Here is a 14,019-nt window from a genome sequence, read left to right as displayed (position 1 = left end):
ATTGTCGGAAAACATGTTTTCAACACTGCAGGTTACCTGGTGTAATGTTTTTCAGCTAAAAATAAACATGGCCTGACTGCTACCTAACTATATAAAGAGTAACTGAAGGTTAAATGCAGCTAATATGTCCTGTTTTAAGCCAGGCACTTACACCTCCGCTCCGCTGCGTCTGCTGCCGCTCTGGCAGCAACAGAGCTAGAGCCAGAGTAAGGGAGAGCCGAGCTGGAACAAACCATTTTGGGAGGGGGGTGTTATCTATACTTTTGTTGTTAAAATGTTATGTTTCAACCAAGTACTGTATGGTTTTTATATTTTTAGCAGTGTGTCACACAGACAGCAAATATTGTCCAAAAAAAGTAAGAAATCTTTGGGGGTGCTTTGATTCATTTTGGGGGTGCTGAAGCACCCCCAAAAATGGGCTAAATCGCCCTGAGGTAAACGCAGCAGCTGTTCATGCAGCCTGAACACAGCACGGACACGCTCAGTTTACAGGAGGACGCATCTGTTACCAAATTACCGAGATACACAGTAAAGCGAGCAGCCTGCTGCTGCTGGGCCGCACTGACACATAGACACTAGGGGAGGCCTTAAAAAATCGATCTCCCGATTTAAATCGATTTTATCTTGAATAAAGTGATATGGATTCAGGTGTGAATGGTTCTTTGTCAGGATGGCCCCGCCCTAAGGTAGCTGGGATAGGCTCCACCCCCATGACCCTGATGAGGACACGTGGAGGAGGATGCCGTTTTATTTGTTGTGTGTTGTTGTCATGCCGCTGTAACTTTTCACAGCACGGTGGACGAGGAGTTGCGTGGGTTATTACGTTAGTGTTTCAGTGACGGGAGGCAGAAACACTGTGACATTAGAGAGGCCCCTTCACTGTCCACTTTTAAAACGCGTCTTAAAACCCATTTTTACTCCTTGGCATATGACACAGTCTGACCCTGATTTTATTGATTTTATTGTTTTGATCTAATGTGCTGATTTTATTGTTTTAAATGTAATTCTCTTCATCATTTTTTATACTATTTTATTATTGTCAGACTCCTGAACTCTGCCTCCTGACATCTGACCCACGTTAAACTCATTGACTGAACATACACACACCCACAACCACTAGCACTTTACCACTACTGTATAGTTCTGTGTAGATAATCATTCTGTACATACGATAATTTTTAATCCCACAACTGTTTATAACTTACATAGTTCACATTCTGTATAACTGTATATCTCAGATTTCTGTATAGTTTTTATTTTATATTTATATCCTGTTCATAGTCTGTACATAGCTTGTACTCACTACAGCCTGTACATACTTATAGAATATTCATAACATACTTCACACTGTGTACATTATAACATACCATAATAGACCCATTTCTGTAATATACTTACACATCTCTATTATTGCTAATTTATATTGTAATATATCTATATCACGACTAAAGCACTTTCTGGATGGATGCAAACTGCATTTCGTTGCCCTGTACCTGTGCATGTGCAATGACAATAAAGTTGAATTCTATTCTATTCTATTCTATTGTCTTTGCTATTTGTGCTAATTTTATTTATTTTAATGTCATTTTAATAATCATTTTTATATATATATTTTATTTATTTTATATTATTATTTTTCTTATTTTTTTTTAACATGTTTAATGTATCATTTTGGCATGTCAAGTGTACAGCACTTTGTGTTCAGTACGTGCTATATAAATAAATTGCTTGCTTGCTTGACGAACCTCATTAACCTTTGGATCATCTCTAAACGCGGTTTACTGAGTGTTTCATTCATCAACAGGAAAACGGCTACTAATCATAACACAGTGTGTGTCCGTGATGAAGTCCAGGAACGTTCCCACGCAGTCACACCTGAGGGATGTTTCTGATGCTCGGACCCGTCGCCTTTGATTTGTGCACAGCACTTAGACGGAGGTCCGTTTAGGCTTGTTGTTTTTCTAAATGTGAGCCCAGAAGAAGAAAAGCTTGCTGGCCGGACTGGGTTAGAAATAACTCACGTCGTCCCCAAACGTGCAGCCCACCCGACACAGGTGTGGAAGGTTGCTGAGTGTAATGCAGATCTCTGCCGAAACGGGGCTTTGCATTAGCCAATCATATTGTTTGTTTTAGCTTTAGCCTGGTCTGATTCCTGTCTGTTTGTGGAGCTTTGCTCAGCGCGTTTATGCTTTTACACGTAAACGTAAAGACGTTTGAGCTGTTGGTCGCTGCGGCCTTCCATCATCCGTCCGGAAACATGACACCTCCCATCAGAGGGGAGACAACAGGACTGAGCTGAGACTGTTTGGGAAGCAGATCGGAGACATCAACACTCCGGAGGAGTCCTCCGCATCGGCCCATCCGTGCCGTGGAAGCAGCCGTCAGAGTGGAGATGATCCACGTCCAGAGTTTTCCAGCCACGCTGTCTGTGAGGACAGAAGCTCAGAGTCAGCTGTGGGAGCTGAGCTTCTGTTCGAGGCTGCCTCACTGCATCTGTGTGTGTGTGTGTGTGTGTGTTGGACAGCACCCTCTCCTGTCTGTCATTAAGGATGCTTCTGTGTTTCCTCTGAAGGAGGTGTTAAGGAGGCGCTGTAACCTTTGCTGGGCTGCAGTTGTCGGTGCGGCTGCAGGGGGCACTGCGGAGCAGCTGTCAGTCTGCAGAACCTCAGAGGAAGACGGACGGCTACCAGCTAACGCTTTTTTTGTGCTTTTTTCGCCGGTCTAACGGATAAAAACGCCTCGGTAACCATGGCAACAGGCCGGCTGGTGGAGGTGTACCTGGACCTTCTATCGCAGCCCTGTCGGGCGGTGCACATCCTGCTCACCTGCACCAAAATCCCGCACAGAGTGCGCACCATGGCGCTGCGGAAAGGTGAGCTGCTGACAGGCTGGTTAACTAACCAGCCGGTTAACTAACCGAATAACCGAGCGGCTAACTAGTCCTCTGACCGCCTGCTCACCCGTGTACGCACTCGGCGCACACAGAGGGTTTGTGGGCACACAACTTCAGCTGAACTCTGACCCGAAGAACTTTGACCTACATCCGAGCGGTGCACAGAGCTCGCCAGACCTCACTCAAAATCCTCCGGATTTAAGCTCTCTCTGACCCCGTGAGAGGAAACTGCGTCCGAACCGAACTGATCCTCGTAGAAAACGTCATGAGGCTGGTCGGGGACATTCGGCGCTCTTAAACTCACTGAATGTCCGATTTTCACACAGTTCACATGTTTCCGAAACAAAAAATAACAACAGATCATTATTCCGGGAATCTTAAATCACTTGGTTTCCCAGCGGAGTTCTGAATGAAGCTGCTGCTCAGACTTCTGTCTGCATTAGAGCGCACACGCTGCAGGCCGCTTTAAATGAGTTTTGAGTGGACTTTGGTTTTAGCTTCTCTTGTGTGTGCAGGAGAACATCGGACTCTGGACTTCACCAAACTCAACCCCATGCAGAAGGTTCCTGTCATGGTGGACGACGGCTTCGTCCTCACAGAGAGGTACACACACACACACACACACACACACACAATTCAGTTTTATTTACACAACACCAAATCACAACATCAGTCACCTCAAGGCGCTTTATATTGTACAGTAGATCGCACAATAATGAATACAGAGGAAAACCCAACAATCATATGACCCCCTATGAGCTAGCACTTTGGCGACAGTGGGAAAGAAAAACTCCCTTTTAACAGGAAGAAACCTCTGGCAGAACCAGGCTCAGGGAGGGGCGGGGCCATCGGCTGCGATTGGTTGGGGTGAGAGAAGGAAGACAGGATAAAGACATGCTGTGGAAGAGAGACAGAGATTAATAACAGATATGATTCGATGCAGAGAGGTCTATTAACACATAGTGAGTGAGAAAGGTGACTGGAAAGGAAAAACTCAATGTGTCTGTGAAGGTTCTCAGTCATCCAGGTCATCGTAGTCAAAGGAGTTTGCAAAGAAAAAAGCGTCTGGACTTAAGTTGCTTGAAGACGTTTCACCTCTCATCCGAGAAGCTTCTTCAGTTCTAAGGTCAAATGGCCGAGAGTCCCAGATTTAAACCCAGTGGGAGTAATGGGGGGATATCCTTGGGGGGATACTCCCACTGAGTTTAAATCTGGGACTCTCGGCCATTTGACCTTAGAACTGAAGAAGCTTCTCGGATGAGAGGTGAAACGTCTTCAAGCAACTTAAGTCCAGACGCTTTTTTCTTTGCAAACTCCTTTGACGAAAAACTCAATGCATCATGGGAATCCCCGGCAGCCTACGTCTATTGCAGCATAACTAAGGGAGGATTCAGGGTCACCTGGTCCAGCCCTAACTATATGCTTTAGCAAAAAGGAAAGTTTGAAGCCTAATCTTGAAAGTAGAGATAGTGTCTGTCTCCTGAATCCAAACTGGAAGCTGGTTCCACAGAAGAGGGGCCTGAAAACTGAAGGCTCTGCCTCCCATTCTACTTTTAAATACTCTAGGAACAGCAAGTAAGCCTGCAGTGTGAGAGCGAAGTGCTCTAATAGGGTGATATGGTACTACAAGGCCATTAAGATAAGATGGGGCCTGATTATTTAAGACCTTGTATGTGAGGAGCAGGATTTTGAATTCTGGATTTAACAGGAAGCCAATGAAGGGAAGCCAAAACAGGAGAAATCTGCTCTCTCTTTCTAGTCCCTGTCAGGACTCTTGCTGCAGCATTTTGGATCAGCTGAAGGCTTTTCAGGGAGTTTTTAGGACATCCTGATAATAGTGAATTACAGTAGTCCAGCCTGGAAGTAATAAATGCATGAACTAGTTTTTCAGCATCACTCTGAGACAGGATATTTCTCATTTTAGAGATTAAAACGCACACCCATTTAAAGTGTGTTCCTGTGAGGCAGGACAGGTCACGTCAGGATCACATGCTCAGTGTAAACGTCAGGTTGTGTCATGTGTTGCAGCGATGCCATCCTGAAGTACCTCGCCACCAAGTATGATGTCCCGGAGCACTGGTATCCACGGCAACCAGAGAGACGAGCCCGAGTGGACGAGTACACAGCGTGGCATCACACCAACACACGACCGCACGCTGCTAAAGTCTTCATCCTGGAGGTACGGAGCCAAAATCCTGATTTTGTGAAACATCTTCAAATATCTGAAATCAGCTGATCAGGAGATGGCAGCATGGGGTTCTGTGATGGCAGCGCACCTGTTCTGACATCATCAGGTTAAGCATAAAGCTGCTGTAATGCCATCGAGGAGCTCAGGTGTGCTTTGTGTCTCCACCCACCTCAGGTGCTGCTCCCGGCTCAGTCTGGCTCTCTGGTGGATGAGGCGCGTTTGAATCGCGCTCTCTCTGACCTCGACGACACGCTGGATAAACTGGAGTCCATGTTTCTTCGCCGCCAGCCTTTCCTCTGCGGTGATGACATCACTGTGGCCGACCTGCTCGCGGCGTGCGAGCTCACGCAGGTCAGTTTCCGGATGCTCAAGCCCCGCCCCCCTCAGAGAAGCCTTTTCTCTCTTTGGGTACGTTCAGAGAGCTCGTCTCCAAACAGCTGCAGTGAAACTGAGACACAAACAGGAAATGGAGAAGCTTCACCTTCAAAGTAAAAGTTGTAATTCAGCACTGCTGCCAACAAAAGTGCAGCTTTTACTTTGAAGGCAGAGCATGTCAATTTCCTGTTTGTGTTGCACTTTTCAACTTGTCCCTGCCCCAGCGAGCAGTTACAGACATGATACTCGTGTGATGAGGTAGAGGATCAATAGGGGGTCCACGACCCTCTTAGGGACTCTACGGTAGTTGTTCTTAGAACTGAAGAAGCTTCTCTGATTAAGTCCAGAAGCTTTTCTTTCCGAGCTCCTCAGACTACGATGAGCTAGATGTCTGAGAACCTTCACAGACTGAGTCCACATTATAAAACAGATTATTGCCGTCTTCTCATGAAGGATGCTCCAGTGTCTCCTCTGCTAAAGGAAGCACTGAAGCTCCTTTCCTTACTCTGAGGACTCACAGCTGTGATTAGAAAGCCTCCCGAGAGGAGTGGGCACTCTGAACCTACCCTCTGTTTGTGTCTGTCTGGTTCTGAGCATGCTCAGTGTGTCTCCTTGCAGCCTCTGGGCGGGGGCAGAGACGTCCTAAAGGAGCGTCCTCAGCTGCAGCGGTGGAGGAGTCGAGTCCAGTCGGCCGTCGGCGAGGCGTTTGACAAAGCTCACGGCGTCCTGTATGCCCTCAGAGACCGCCGCCGAGCCCGGCTGTGACATCTGCACGAGGGGAGGAGTCAGCCGAGGGTGTCAGGAGGATGAAGGAGCGGCTCGATTTCACTTAGATTTCTCTGCTTTAAAAAACCTCAGAGGCCTTCGAGCCATCACAGAGTTCCTGGACTCTGATCGATGAAAGTATCAATAAATCTATCAATGAATCGATGTTGGAGTTCAATGTTTGAATCAGCTGAAGCACTTTAACAGGAAATGAGCTTTGAAATGAAAATTAAAAAAAGCTACTTGTACTTTGTCCCCTGAGTGTCTGTGACTGAGCGCCCCCCGCAAGCTGGAGGAGGAGCTGCGGAGCTGTAGGCGTGTTCAAACGAGCACATTAAAGAGACTCAGCAAAAATGTAAAAATCTTTATTAGAAAACTTTATTTACACCAGGTTCAGCAGCAGAGACTTGACTACACAGAGGAAGAGGGCAGGGCTTGGCTTCGTTTGGCGGGATGTTGCTCCTCGCCGTCTCCTTCTCGTCCTCGTTTCCTCAGGTTTCTTCCTGAGGTCGACTCCACCTCCTGCAGGGGGAGGAGCTCAGTGGATCAGGAGGCGGGCTCATTGTTGTACTGTGTGTGTGTGTGTATTCCTGTCTAGCTATCTTTGTGAGGACCAACAGTCACTTGTGAGGACACACACACCAGTCCTCATAAATTTGAAGGCCTTTTTGAGGCTCAAAATGTGGTTTTAGTGTCAGGGTTACAATTCAATGAAGGTCCTCACTAAGCTAGCTGAACGGGGTTGTGTGTGTGTGTGTGTGTGTGTGTGTGTGTGTGTGTGTGTGGTTACCATGGCAGCAGCAGCCCCCCTCCCTCTGCAGACGGGTACATGAGCCTGTGTGCCGTCTCCAACATCTTCTGGTCCTGCAACCATCACAGAGTGAGCGGCCTACACTCCCCACAATGCACCTGAACATCTTTAACCCTCTAAGACTCGCTACTGTGGCGTCAGCTGTGCTGCAGACAGCCAACTGCCATCATTGAGGGTGGAGTCACTACAAAAACACTGAACACAGCTTGATGTGTGGTTATTTGGGTGGGTGGGTGGGGTGGGGGGGGTCGGTCAGGTGAGGCGTTACCTGTAGCCAGGGGTGCTGCAGAGCTTCCTCGATGCTCATCCTCTTCATCGGATCGACGACCAGCAGCTTCCTCACCACGTCTTTGGCTGAAACACAGACGGGTCATATGAGTCCAAACACAGGAAGCTCCGGCTTTCACCCTCAGGTTACAAACAAGATGGAACCAAAACAGTGCTGTGCAAAAGTCCTGAGCCCCCCTACGCACTGTGGAACACGCAGTGACTCACTGACACACCTGCACACACACCGTGAGCCTGACGTTGACTCTGCGGTGCGAGCAGCTCTCGTTCGCTCGTTTCTAGAAAATTCTCAGCGGTTTCATGAAGCGAGCGCCCGAAAGCGAGCCCGTCATCACTAACAGTATCGATAAAGTTCAACTGAAGCAGCTCGTACCTTGATCCGAGACGCTCTTCCACTTGGACTGAACCATGGTGAACTCTCCTCTGATGATCTGATCGGTGACCGACTGATGACCAAAGCTCTCGTGGAACGGAGGGTAACCTCCCAGGCTGACGGAGGGACGGGAGGAGAGAGAGGAGGACTCAGTGATGAAGCTGGAGTTTCAGCAAATCATCAAACGTCACATTGAAACTTTCACAGCTTTCAGGTGGAGACATTTGACCTCTGACCCTGGCTGTTTCTCTGCGGCTTCCTCGACAGTCACACACCTGCAAGAGCCAGGTGACATCACCGCCGAGGTTCCATAAATGACTCGTAAACCACGAGTCAAAGGTCAGATGACCAGGGACTGAACATGAGTGAAAAAGCAGCCAATGCCCACGAGCACATTTAACTCTCTGGGGTCGACAGAGGTACCGGCGCGTTCAAAATCACATGACCAATTTAAGAGGAGACAGCAACCACATGCAGCGACCCAGAGTCTCATTTCAACTTAGGTCGAAAGTGCGGACTTCAAACAATATACCAGTTTTTATATAGTTTGAATGGGCCACGTAAAACCAGAGTTATGATAAAAAATACACACGATGTTTTTTCAGAATAAAACAGTGGTGTTTACAGCAGGAAGAAGCGGTAAAAATGGCGTTTTCTAAGGACAGCGCTAGCAAACACTCTCCGTTTGCGAGTGCAAAAAGAAAAAACACCCCTTCCCTATTGGTGTTACAGTGTGCCATGTCAACCAATCAAAAAATGATATGGCAACATGTGGCACTTGGTAGTTTAGGAAGAGGCGGAAGTTTTAGGAGCGGCAAGAGAGAGCGAGTGAGCGAAAGAAAGAGAGAGAGCGAGTTTTCATATGTGAGAGATTAGTGACGTTTAGTGTGTTTGGAGGCCATAATTAGTGTGTAGTTGGTGTTTGGTGTAGTAATTGTTTTATTTTGCAAAACTTGTGCAGAATTTTTAGAAATGTACAATTTCTATTTGCATTTCAAGTTATGAAAACGATTCATTGACATGTTTTTTACAGTAAAAAAAAAAAAAAAAAATCACTTTTTTCATCTGAAATTATTTTTTGTCTGAATTTAGATCAATTGCGCTAATACAGTATGTCAAAATGAAAAAATAATTCCAATTTCAAATATTTGAGGTTGTGATACCAAACAAGGCAAGATGAACAGTTTTCAAAGATGAAATATAGAAGGTCAAATCAAGAGTAGTCAAAAACGGCCAATTATACCCTGGACACCAGAGGGTTAAAGGTGTCGGCTCAGCTCTGGCTGCTGGAAACAAAATATCAAGAAAAGAGGGGGCTCAAGACTTTTGCACAGTACTACATTCTTTGGCTCCACGCAGGAAGTAGAAACAGACTCTGGCGTGCCGGCAGCGGCTCTGTTTTCATGTGCCGAAGGTAACCAGGCGGGCAAACGAGCAAGTGCACGAGTCGAGGTGGCGCGACAGGCAAATAAACCAAAGTGTTTCCCTGACAACACAAATCATCCATCATCACCCTGCAGCAGGAGGCCCGAGCCTACCAGACGAAGAGCAGCACGCCGAGGCTCCAGGCGTCCACGGCGAGACCGTAACCCGTGGTGGACGCGTGCGTGAACACCTCCGGAGCCAGGTAAGATGGAGTCCCACACAGAGTCCTCATCAGCACCGCTTCCTCCAGGATCCGAGACTGGTTAAAGTCCGTCACCTGACGCACACACAGTCAGTGAGGAGGTGGAGGTGGAGGTGGTGATGCTGCAGGTGAGCGCACGTACCTTGATGAGACACACGTCGTCCTGTGAGGACAGCAGGATGTTCTCCGGCTTCAGGTCTCTGTGGATGATCCCGTTACTGTGGAGATACTACACACACACACACACACACACACACACACACACACAGAGTTACAGTCGCTGCACCTGTGTGTGTGTGTGTGTGTGTGTGTGTGTGTGTGTGTGTGTGTGTGTGTGTGCGCTCTTTACCATAGCAACACCAGCTCACCTGCACAGCACGAAGCATCTGGTAAAAATAAAGTTTGGCAACAGATTCGTTGAGCTGCTGCTTCGACTTCACTCTGTGGAACAGCTCCCCCCCCTCCATCCTGACAGGTGAGACAGACAGGTGAGAGAGAGACACAGGTGAGACAGGTGAGAGAGTGAGGCTACGTCCACACTATCATTTTCAGTCGTTTTCAGAGTTGTGCGTCCACATTGAAACCGCCAAAAACACTTACATTCTGCGCATGTGTGAAACGCAAGACGATTCGGCCTGCCTCATTTCTGTCTGCCGTTTATTTACTTTCCGGCTCTTTGAAACGTCTCTTTGAAAAGCACCGAGTTTTTAAATGGACTAACAATGAGGTGGAGTTGTTGCTGCGAGTAACACAAAAGTACAAAGTTGCAAAAGCGAGTGAGAGTTAAAGAATCTGAAGAAAAGCTGTCTGGAGCATGTACAGACTGATATTAATCTTTGATAGGGCTGCTGTGTAATGCCCTCTGCTAGCTTTGTTTAATTGGTCACATGACTGCATCACATGACTAAAATGTGTCACAGTTTTGGAAAAGCACCGTTTTCAAATGGCGTCGTTTTCCTTGAGCGAAAACGCCGTCTCAGCGTGGACGGGAGGCCAAAACGGAAAGAAAAAGATGCGTTTTCAAACAAAAACGTATTAGTGTGGACGTAGCCTGAGAGACAGGTGAGAGAGACAGGTGGAGTTTAACGCACAGCTCCAACACGATGTAGAAACTTTCCTCCGTCTGATAGAAGTCCTCCGTCTTTATGAGACAAGGCTGCAGGAGACAAGGAGTGAAGAGAAGGAAAGGAAGGATGAGTGTTGTTACTGGCGATAAAGGAGCGTTCCTGTACTTGCGCTTTTTCTTCTTCTTCGTTGGTGTTACTCACGTGGTCGACCCTCTGCAGGATCTCGATCTCCGTCTTTGCATTTCGTGTCGCTGTCTGTGATTGGACAGAAAAATAAGTCACATGATCACCATTGGTTGCTCCCCTTCAACTCTCAAAATAAGGTTGAGATGCCATGTTTGTAGTTCTCTGGGAGGTATCTGTGTTTTCACACCTTGCTGACATGTCATTGGGTTAAACTGAGTTAAATTCAATACCTGATTGGCTGGCACCGGAAATATTTAAATTAAGCAGTGTACTGACAGTTTACCGCCCCCCTGTGGTGATTTCATGCAGTGCACTGTTAGTTTGACAGAGAGGGGCGTCTGCATTTTTGACACTATTAAAATTCATAAATGAACTGACACAATCACACCTGCTGACAAACACGCAGTCGAAAGAAACGAGCAGCGGGTCTCAGCCAATCAGAGAGCAGATGACGCGACTCACCCCTTCAGACTGAAAGTTCTTCTTGTTTATGATTTTCACTGCAAACTTCCTGCAGGTGGATCGCTCGAAAGCCAGCCGGACCTCGCCACACACTCCTCTGAAACACACACAGTCAGCAGGGTGGTACCGGCACAGGAAATGACATCACAACGCCACGAAACAACTCACATGCCAATGCGTCGGGTCAGTAAGTATTTCTCTTGTAGGTCTCTGGGTAAGCTGGACTGATCGTCCGACATCAGGTCGATGAAGACAAACACTGCAGAGAGACAGGAGCAGGAGGTGAGACCGGCGCCAGGGTGTCCAGGTGTTTTCAGGTGCTGCTCTGGTGGGCGGAATCACCTCGGTTTCGTTGTTCAGCCAGAGAGATGACGGCGTTATTGACCAGAGGAAGCTTCTTGTCTTTCCCGATCGGAATCCCATCGAGAAAAGTGCCATTATTACTGAGGTCCTCCACGAAGACCTCCGAGCCCTCCTGACACACACAGGTGGAGAGGGCGACGTTAAAGCCCCGTGAGCGCAGTACTCACAGTACGATCAGTGCTAATATCAGTGGTAGTAGTACTGCAGTAGTCTCACTCTGTAGATCCTGAAGTGTTTCTTGCTGTAGATTCTAAACTTTCTGGAATTTCGGTCATTTGGATCCTCCAGGACGTAGTTACACCTGGAGTCCCGTCCAAACAGGTACTGGTCCTCTATGCAGTCTGTAAACAAACAAACAAACAAACAAACAGGAAGTGCTCCTCTATGCAGTCTTCTCGGCAACCCACCCCCCACCCCCCACCCAGTGGAATTACAAAACCTGCAATTCCGGGATTTTATTTGGATGCTAATTAGCAGCAGCAGCTAGCTCATCCTCTGGTCACTCCATGCTCGAAAAAGGAAGAGGAGTTGAAAAACCAGGATGCCATGTCCATCTTTTATCTACAGTCTAAAGATCAGTCACACCTGAAGCACTGTCTGCTGAACAGAAGTATCCTGATTACTTCATGTGTTGTTTAAAGTATGGAACAGGGGAGCTCGGCTGGCTGATAATGCTAATTCTGCTGCTAATTCTAGTAATTACTAATTCCAGACACAGCACAATATGTTCAGTTTAGTGGAATCTGATTAAGAACAGAGTGAATGGAGAACTAGCCAGCGCGTCGGCGTGTTGTGAGCAGCGGTACCGTGGCTCCTGAAGCCTGGGACCATGGGCAGTAGGCGGCCCCAGGGTTGCGGCTCGGGCTCCTCTGGGACGGACGCGAGCGTTACGGGGATGGTGTCCACGCTGCTCAGAGTCCCCGAGCCACTTGACGACTGACTGGCTGAGGTGGGCCCACTGGATGAACTGGAACCAGGCTGGGACTGGGACTGGGACTTGGCCTGGGACGGGGACAGAGTGGACTGGGTTTGGGACTGAGGTGGCCCCTCTTCAGACATCCTTCAGCTCTGCAGACACATGAGAGACAAAATCAAGAACAAGAGAAGAAGAGTTTGGGTTTCTGCCACAGGTAGTGATGGGTCCTGCAACACTGACGCACCGACACATGTATCAAGCTCACCTAGCGAAGCCTGTATCGGTGCGTGAGTCGCTTTAAGAAAAAGTCACGTGATCGATACAGCTGCTGTATTGCTCATTGCCAACGCGCCAAACTGTGTTTAAAAAGTACCGCATCCGCGTCTGTCAACGGAACGAGACGCCACAAAAAAAAAACAAAAAAACCCCCACAAAATTACTCTCGCAAAGATTAAAAAAACAAAAAACAAAACACATCTCTCCATAACAAAATGGAGCCCGAAAGAAAAAGAAATGTTTCTGCTGTGTGGGATCATTTTGATCTTTTAACCGCAAATAAGGTAATAGTTTGTCTGTCTTTGTTTCAGTGTAATCTATCCTCAGTGTTTAGGCATTACAGAGCCAAACATGAAAATGAGGAGACAAACACACTGAGAATGAACACAGGTCAGCCTATATTGACACTGAACAGCTTTATCATCATTTTTTTTTATTAATATGTGTTTTATTATTTTGAAATCAAGCATCTAGGAAGACTGTTCTGGACCAGACAGTCCTGAATTTTATTATAAAGGACTTCCAACCCCTTAGTATTGTGGAGAGTGTCGGACAGAAACATTCCAAGATCAGAGGATCCTTTAACGTACTGGGGGAATAGGAAGACATCTTATCAGAACCTTTTCCACCTGGCTTTACAGTTTTTGTACCCCAGCTTCATCTGTGCCTGTGAGTTTTCCAAAGCTGGGGAAATGGGGTCAAAAAAACGCAATAGACTGAATGTCAAAGGAGTTTGCAAAGAAATAGACTGAATGCAAAAACACTGAATAAACTTATTTTTCTGAATAGAATTTTATAATAAACTCTGACTCAAATTTATTATTACATTCACAATACTTTCATTTTAATTTTCACTTAGTGTCATTCACAACATATTTTAAAGATGTCTACAATATTTGAAACGTAAAAGATATAAAATGATTCCATGGAAAGTACAATACCTTACAGTGTACAAGTATGACTAGGTCATTGAATCAGTGTCTGTTGTGAGTCTCAAGTAAGTTCCCTGCAATGATATTTACGGTCCAGCAGGTGTCAGTATGGAGCAAAACAGCAACACTGTGTCGACACAGTATCAATACAGTTTGGGGAATGTGCTGAAACGCTTCACGAGGCCTCATCTACCCATCACTAGCCACAGGATCTTGGACATCCGTGGGCTCGTCGTGGCCCCAGAGCACACAGTGCAACATCCCCACGCCCCACTGTGGCAGCAAACACAGACCGCGTGTCCGAGACTCCCACTCACCGTGAAACCGGAACCCCGCCGGTGCTGTCAGTCTCCGCGCGCCTTCTTCTCTGCACTCAGCCGAGCCAGAACCAGCATCCGGGTCTCTGCGCGTCCACGAACCGCATCCACGAACCGCGACACGTGGTTCGATTTCTTGACCGGGACCCTGCGGGACACGCGCTTCCTTGTGGCCTATTT

The 14,019-nt window shown here is 47.2% G+C and overlaps 2 protein-coding genes across 4 annotated transcripts; one reads left to right on the top strand and one right to left on the bottom strand.

Annotated features, from left to right (window-relative positions):
• Window positions 1-2,066: 2,066 nt before the first annotated feature.
• Window positions 2,067-6,386, top strand: gstt2 (glutathione S-transferase theta 2). The gene is made up of 5 exons (XM_003455488.5): window positions 2,067-2,872; window positions 3,409-3,496; window positions 4,922-5,072; window positions 5,256-5,432; window positions 6,075-6,386. Exons 1-5 carry the CDS (start codon window positions 2,749-2,751, stop codon window positions 6,219-6,221), a joined length of 687 nt encoding a protein of 228 aa, XP_003455536.1. The 5' UTR covers window positions 2,067-2,748; the 3' UTR covers window positions 6,222-6,386.
• Window positions 6,387-6,581: 195 nt separating this feature from the next.
• On the bottom strand, window positions 6,582-13,978 carry chek2 (checkpoint kinase 2). 3 transcript variants are annotated; one of them, XM_003455519.5, is made up of 15 exons: window positions 13,840-13,978; window positions 12,205-12,466; window positions 11,615-11,739; window positions 11,378-11,510; window positions 11,204-11,294; window positions 11,036-11,132; window positions 10,589-10,642; window positions 10,412-10,476; window positions 9,689-9,788; window positions 9,463-9,549; window positions 9,232-9,395; window positions 7,694-7,809; window positions 7,301-7,386; window positions 7,012-7,085; window positions 6,586-6,743 (listed from the first exon to the last, which is right to left on the bottom strand). In XM_003455519.5, the coding sequence occupies exons 2-15, from the start codon at window positions 12,455-12,457 to the stop codon at window positions 6,713-6,715; spliced, it is 1,476 nt and encodes a 491-aa protein (XP_003455567.2). In that variant the 5' UTR covers window positions 12,458-12,466; window positions 13,840-13,978; the 3' UTR covers window positions 6,586-6,712. The 3 variants fall into 3 exon arrangements, with proteins under 3 accessions (XP_005460180.2, XP_005460181.2, XP_003455567.2); XM_005460123.4 differs by lacking the exon at window positions 7,694-7,809 and having other exon boundaries at window positions 6,582-6,743; XM_005460124.4 differs by lacking the exon at window positions 9,232-9,395 and having other exon boundaries at window positions 6,582-6,743.
• Between the last annotated feature and the right edge of the window lie 41 nt (window positions 13,979-14,019).

This window comes from Oreochromis niloticus, linkage group LG12 (assembly GCF_001858045.2).
Source record: "Oreochromis niloticus isolate F11D_XX linkage group LG12, O_niloticus_UMD_NMBU, whole genome shotgun sequence".
Classification (NCBI taxonomy): domain Eukaryota; kingdom Metazoa; phylum Chordata; class Actinopteri; order Cichliformes; family Cichlidae; genus Oreochromis; species Oreochromis niloticus.
The sequence above is the reverse complement of the archived record's forward strand: the minus strand, read 5'-3'. Positions and strand labels throughout refer to the sequence as shown.